General features: G+C 43.6%; 1 protein-coding gene across 14 annotated transcripts in view; it reads left to right on the forward strand.

Annotated features, from left to right (window-relative positions):
- Positions 1 to 7500, forward strand: part of LOC119582818 (CLIP-associating protein 2-like) — a 128870-nt gene that overhangs the window by 94811 nt on the left and 26559 nt on the right. For 11 of the 14 annotated variants that reach the window (XM_037931270.1, XM_037931272.1, XM_037931278.1 and 8 more), the window contains exon 4: positions 4041 to 4079. The exons of the other annotated variants lie outside the window; for them this stretch is intronic. In XM_037931270.1, the coding sequence (XP_037787198.1) occupies positions 4041 to 4079 (39 nt within the window). The remainder of the gene's footprint in view (positions 1 to 4040; positions 4080 to 7500) is intronic. 14 annotated transcript variants of the gene reach the window in all.

Genomic DNA, 7500 nt, shown 5'->3' on the forward strand with positions numbered 1-7500 from the left:
TCCGTGGACAGCCCTTGCAAGGCGAAAGTGTGGAGTCTATGGATTTTAATTAATGGTATTAATTAGAAATCGGTGATTAGACGTGATATGATTGTAAAATGAGGCGAGGCTCTGATTCCCTGAACTCTAGGTAATTTGGATTTACTAATATTCGTTATGTAAGATCCTAATTGTTTATAGTTATATTACTTTATTTATTTGTTCGTCTGTTTAGCTCGATTGATATTTTGAAGTTGAAACCTCGTCTGTCATTATCACTCCGTGTACATCATTCGATTTTGACTGGATGTGGATTTTGATAGATGGCTTTGTTATTTACGTAATTTGGCCTGGAGGTTATTTATGCTGCGGAGAGGCCTCGGGTTGACCGGAATCCGTCATTGGCAGCCGCGCCTGTTCCGAATTCTTGGACCCGCGCAGGAATTCCCAAGGGCGAGCGAGCCACCAATCTCCGACGGTCGGTCACGACTTTTTTTTCCTCCGAAGGGTATCGATTCGTATGTACTTTCGTGCGCTGGCCTCGAGGAATGTGATTATCAGCGCAGTAGCGACGGTCCTTGAGGTGAAATTCCGTGTTATTTATCGGCGGAGGTGACTTTGTTCGGCTCCGTATCAGCTGATAAAGAGGAGGTGGAGGTGAGGGGAGACTAGCACCTCTAGGGCGGATTAGGGAGGCCTGGGAACTCGAATCTCGCCCGCGCGCCGACGATGCACGTGGGTCGCGGTTGCCGGGCGGGAAGGCGCGCTGAGTGATGGGCGTGCGGACGGGGGCGCGGCTGTGTGCGTGGCGGCGGCATCCCTCAGCCGTGCCTTCGGATGGCGTGTGTGGGAGATCCTTCAAGGACGCCCTAGCGCCATAGCAGCAGGTGGTGTGTCGCCAGGATAGTTTGACGATTTTTTTGTATCCCGGACGCGCTAGGATATACGAACACGTCAGGAAGAGGATGGGAGGGGGGGGTAATGCAGCCCCCAGGAGGTCTGTGGGAGGGAGCAAAAATCTGTTGGCTGAATCAGTAATTTAATGGGCGTCTTTTCCTCGCTGTGTGGTCCCCGTGGGTGGGCGTGCCGATGATTTATTGCCTATGCATTGGCTCCGGGATATTTGGAAATGCGGCCATGTTGAGCGAAAATAGAAGTGGAGCCAAAGACATGATTACGTAAGCCTCCTTAGACAGGGAGAGGGTCGGGGGAGCAGTGGGCTAGGGGTAGTAAGAGCCATTTAATATGCGGGCGATAAAAATCTGGAGAGCTTTGATTTGAACTCGTAAATTATCATATGGCATATCACTCGCCCACCTTAATCCCTCCATCTGCCCTCGTCTGTCTATTTGTCAAAATCTCTGTGCCCATATTTCGTCGGGATGACGACCAGGTGCGCGAGTTTCCTCAACGACCGACGCAGCTCCGATGGCGGTCGCGTGTCGGGCGTGGCGAGGCGCTCTTTTTCGGTAATGATAGGTGCGCCGGAGGGGAGAATGGCATAGGGTGGGCGTATGGGCGTCGGAGGAGATATGACACGGGGTGGGCGTGCGGGCGGCGACAAGGATTTAACATGGAGTGGGCGTGGAAGTGGCGTAGAGGTAAATCGGATACAGATCATGTTTTATATGGCGTGTGATCTTAAGAGTCATTGGTGTAAAACGGGCGGCGTGTTGCTTGTTTGCTTCGTCGGCGCTTTTTTCTTTCTTTTTTATTTGGAAGGGGGGGGGTGGAAGGGTACGGGCGGGGGAAGGACGAGATGTGCGAGGGAGGAAGAAGGAGGGAAGGAAGGAAGGAAGATAGGGAGGGAAGGGAGAGAGGAAGGGAGGGAGAGAAAGAGGGAGGGAGGGAAGGAAGGAAGGTGGGTAGGTGGTAGGTAGGTAGGTAGGTAGGTAGGTAGGAAGGAAGGAAGGAAGGAAGGGAAGCAGGCAGGCAAGGATGGAGGGGTGGAAGGATGGAGAGAGAGAGCAAGCGAAGGAGGTGCACCCCGACTGTTATGTGGCGTGAGCAGAATGACAACATGACAGCCTGCGAGAGGCATTGACGAGTGCCTAGGGAAGAGACGCACCTGCGGCCGCCTCGTACGCTTTCTCGGCCCCGGGAAATTTGTTGTTTTGTTTGCTGGACGGATGAGCTTTGGAGTTGGTGTGATTCCTCTGTTCATGGAGTTTGCTTGTTTCCCTTCCCCAGCTGAACCGTTAATTGCGGCTTCCTTCCTCCGCCTTCTCATTCACTTCTTCCCCATTTTCTCCGCCTTGCAAGTCTCCATTTTTCTCTGACCCCTTTTCCTTCGCTTTGCTTCGCGCTTGCTCTCTCTCTCTCTCTCTCTCTCCCAGCCGCTTCCAGCAGCAGATTTTCTGAGGAGGGACGGAATCACGTCTCATTAACCAGTTGGATGTGTGTGTGTGTGTGTGTGTGTGTGTGTGTGGGGTGTGTGTGTGTGTGTGGTGTGTGTGTTGTGTGTGTGTGTGTGTGTGTGTGTAATATATATATATATATATATATATATATATATATATATATATATATATATAATATAATAATAATGATGAATATAATATATATATATATATTTAAATATAATATATATATATATATATATATATAATATATATATATATATATATATATATATTATATATATATATATTAGAGAGAGAGAGAGGGGGGGGGGGGGCACGGTTGCTTTGGTTGAAAAGCACCGTGCATAAACAACGGCCTGTTTCGCTGCCCCTCAAGATATCTTCTGCTTAGCTAGCCATAAGGTGTTTAGTCTGATGGCGACGGAGGCGCTCGTTGATGAATGAACCGAACAGAAGGCGGGAGTGAATAACGATGAAGCAGCAAACACGACGGGAATAAGAGGGTGGTCCGTAGCCCCATCGAACTAATGAGGGGAAGGGGGAGGCGGAGGGGCATGGCATGACATGGCATGGCATGGCATGGCATGGCATGGCAGGAGCGCCGCTCTTTAGGCCGCGGACGGTTCCTTGCGTTGCTTCCAACTTGCGGGCGCAGCTGAGAGAGAAGCATTTAGGGCTTGTAGTAGAGTAAAGGCGCACGTGGGCGGCTCTCATGGGGGTGATGACACGAGGACGGAAAGTCAGGGAGGAGGCTTCGGAGTGGGGTGGCTCGATCGCGGAGTTTGGGATATTTTGAGGCATCGGGGTTTCAGAACACCTTCATGTAAAGGGTATTTCGCGTCGGCTGGGCCCAGACCGCTTGTCCCGTGACGCACAATAATCACACCGCCACTCTGCCAGGTCCACTCACCCGCTCTGTTCATGACATTAGTCGTCTCCCCCATCCCCTTCTCATTGTCCAGGCTGGAAAGTCTGTCATTTGCGCACCAGACTTGTTAGCCCCCTTGCATTACTGGCTTGGTTCTCAATCAAGCGCATTCCATGCTGAAGTCAAGTATAAACGACGCAGAGAAATAGGCTGTAGTTATGTAACCTGATTTATAAAAGTTTTTTATTAATTTTATTTCTAATTTAGACTTTGGGCATTTAGTCTTCCGATTTCTACCAAGGGCGCACATAACACATAATGATTTAATGCAGTGAGTAGATTGAATAGAATATTCTACATATGGAAAATAAAAGAACATTTGACGTCTTTGCGCATCCGCACTTGCTGCGACAAAGTTTCGTGGCACTCGAGATCTGGACGAAAAGTGCCACACTTTCCAGTCTGGCTCGTCACTTGCTTCATATCATATTTCGTACCCTCTCACCTGCTCCTTTTGTTTCTTGTAATTGTTTTTTCTCACACTAAGACACGTGTTTAAGTTAGCGTCACACGCTATTATGTACATATATCATTAGTTCATATTTATGTAATTTATCTTATTTTAGAAGAAAATAAATTCATTCTTTGTGCAAATATAAATGAAGGATATTACTGTTCCTTGATTATTTTCGTTTCTATAAAGCATGTACTTGTCATGAAGCCTTTTGGTTGCAATAGGTTTAGGATAGTGAGAAGGTTGTAGGTATGGGCAGGGACACCGCCCCTTTTGTGGGCGTAGGCGTACTAACTAACGACGCCTCCCTTGGCAGCGATCGCTCCCCCGCCGCCCACTTGCTCTCCGCAAGAAGGTAAAGGATCTTGCAAGGAAGTGACTTAAGCCATCTGCTGCTTGTCTGGCTTACAGGCGCATCACCTGCAATTCTGTCCACTAAATGTTGTGTTCTCGGCATAATTTACATTTTGTTTGTCTTACTTCGTTTTAGTTTTGTTTTCTGAGTTATTACCACATCGTGCAACCATAGACATATTAACTGCATAAAGTGTACTAGGTTTATTACCCTGCTTAACCTTAACCTCTGTTACTTTGTGATTTTCTCTGGTTATTTGTATAATCATTTAACCTGCGTGTGGTTGTGGAGGCGAGGGTGGGTCAGGTAGGGTGGAGGAGACCCCCTTCAGAACGTTGGTGTTTCCCGACCCACACTGTGCCACCCTCATTCATACCCCACATTGCCATCACCTGCAACGCGATTACTCACTCTGTTGTCACTGAAATTTATAATACACAGTCGGTCCCTCAAACGCGATGCTTATTGGAGTAGAACAGGCCTCGCGTGTGGGGCCTTAGAAGAGGCATTTTTTTAAACCTTCCCAATAGAACTTGTGTAATGGTAAATGCTCATGGTCCAGATCTCTATTTAGGGGCCATTTAACCTTTCCTGATGAAAGGCACTACTTATAGTCTGACAATGGGGAGTTTTTTGCAAATGCCTCAGAAAGTAGATTAGAATAACAATTGTGTGCTGGGTGAAATTGGTGCGTTATTTATTCATCTAACACAGCTCAACTTTTCTGTTTTTGTTTGTTTTTAGTTCTAGAGCGTAATGTTATAAAAAAACTCACCACTAACATTTTGCAATTATTAAACCCAAGAGGTAAGAAATAACATATATGAAGATGAAGACAGCGTTAAGTTAAAAGGTCAAAATGTATCCTCCAGGTATTTGTTTTGCTACTGTCTTATGTCTTGAATGATTTATCCATGTATGGTTTACATGTGGAAAGGGGCTATTGCTGTTAAGATGTCATACTGGTATTTACCTGTGTTTGTCATATTTCTATATATATGCCTTTGTCTGAAATTCTATTTGAGAACATTGTTACTAAGATACCTTTAAATGTTCAATTGGATTACTTATTTCCACTTCTTTAGACCCTACCCAGGTTTTCATCCTACCACCTCTCTCTCTCTCTCTCTCTCTCTCTCTCTCTCTCTCTCTCTCTCTCTCTCTCTCTCTCTCTCTCTCTCTCTCTCTCTCTCTCTCTCTCTCTCTCTCTCTCTCACCTCTCTCTCTCTCTTCTTTTCCTCTTACTCTTACTTGACCACCCTCCCTCTCTTATGAAGTAAAATGTATTGTATTGGACATATTGTACAAGTAAAGCAATATGAAATGATGTTAGGTTCCTCCATACACATTTACTGTACACTACCCTGTTCTGTGATGCTTTTTGTTCCATTGGCTGCTTGTGCATTTCTATATGGTTTGATATCTTAGTTGCAGTGTCATATTTCATTACAGATGAGTATTTCAAAGACTCATTATATCAAAAAGGCTTCTCTTGTTATTTATTTATTTATTTCTATTTATTTACATTCTTATTGATATTGATACACTATTAGGCACTTTAAGAAAAGGAGGTGTCCAGATACTCTGCATGACATTATGGTGATGCTAGCAGTAGTAGCATCAATATCAAGGTTTGATTATACAGCTCTGCTTAATTTCTGCAGGGGTCTAATTTAACCGCTTAAAAAGAAAAATCATATGACTCCGACTTTTGAACTTTTTCCCCCTCGCCTTACCTTTCTCCCTATTTTCTATGCCCAGCCGTACGTACACAGAGGAACAACGGGCAAGGTAGTTTTTAATGTTTTTTTTCCACCAGCTGAGTCTGGGTTGTGCATGCTTAAGTCTGGGGCTTTAGTTCCAGCCAAAGCCATTAACCAGGCTTGATTTTGTGTGGTTCGGGTGCATGTGTTGCGAGCCACGCGGAGGCTGCATGAGTATCTCTGTTGAAACCTTAGATTTTTTGTTTCTTTTAGTAGGAACTTGATATGCTATTGAAATAATTGGATAGTAATGAAATGAATCTTAAAAATATAAAAATAAAAGCTTTTTTTTTTTTTTGAGTTCCTACTAAAAACTTGTAAGTGAACATGGCTATCAGGGCAGTGTGAATGAGAAGACAGCAACTCAGACAGGTATGGCATCAGTGTACAGTGTACGTTTGGTGATGTTTATAAGGTGATGTAAGGTCTCCAGGATTGTATGTGATCAAAGACTTAGAACATTTTATTAAACACTACATACATATTCTCTCTTGAACACACATTTCTGACCTTCCTGTCTCTCTCTCCCATTCCTTGCACGCAGCTTCTCAACACAGGAGCCACGGCCAAGGTAGTGAGTGTGTGTGCCTGGTGGAAGGATGAGGAGAAATGACTAGTAGGGTATAGTACTTGGGTTGTGAATGTGTGTTGCTTCTTTGGGAATGCATCAAGTGTGTGAAGCCATTGTACCTTGATTGTGAAGTGTCTGGTGAAGCTTTTAAGACTGGAGGGTAACAGACCTGGAAGGTTGCGTGCGTGCATGCGTGCGCGTGTGTGTGTGTGTGTGTATGTGCGTGTGTGTGTGTCTCCAAGCTGTTTTTCCTTGGACAAACTGCCCTGGAGTATGGAGTTAGTCTTGGCTTGCGGTATGTTGTACATAATTTGATATACATAAAACTAACTTTATTATATGAAATAGAATTTTATCAAAATTCAAACCAAGTATTACGGAAATTTATGCATGTATTAGTTAATGTGGTTCTCCTTGTTTATGAGGACATTGTTGAAATACAGACATTAAGTAGAATTATAGAATAGATAATTTATTATATAAAGTATAAATGACCAGATGATAGAGATAGCATGACGTACATGCCATGTCCACTGTAATTTTAGTTTATTAAGTGTGTTTACACAGAGGTGGCTCCACAGTGCTTAGTCATTAAGGAGTCAATTATTAGTCCTACCTACTCTTTTTCTTAATTTCAAGAAAAAAAATTATTAGTATTTTGATGAGATTATAATAATCATAATGTTGGTAATGATAATAACCATATCATTATCAATAGCTTTAAAAATATATATTTCTGCAAATTCAAGCGGCCTATTAATTGGTGGCTGAGCACTTCTGAAGCCATGTCTGTGCATTAAAATTCACTAAAGCCTACAGTGGACAGAACATAAATCAACGGTTGATGTGGTAAGCTTCCACACCATTTGTTACCACTGATATGTAAGCTCACATTGTCATAATCTGTAAATTATTATTATTGTTACTTTTACATGTAATTTTTTTGTTGGTATTTTCTCTATAATTGCATTCATGGCTCTAAAGTTGTTTGCAAGTAACAGAGTTGTAACAGATTCTCCCTAGTACCAATAATTCATTTTTTTATATTACGTAGTCTGTATACTTTCAGTCTGCAATACTAATGCCA

The sequence above is a fragment of the Penaeus monodon genome, chromosome 16, assembly GCF_015228065.2.
Source record: "Penaeus monodon isolate SGIC_2016 chromosome 16, NSTDA_Pmon_1, whole genome shotgun sequence".
Lineage (NCBI taxonomy): Eukaryota > Metazoa > Arthropoda > Malacostraca > Decapoda > Penaeidae > Penaeus > Penaeus monodon.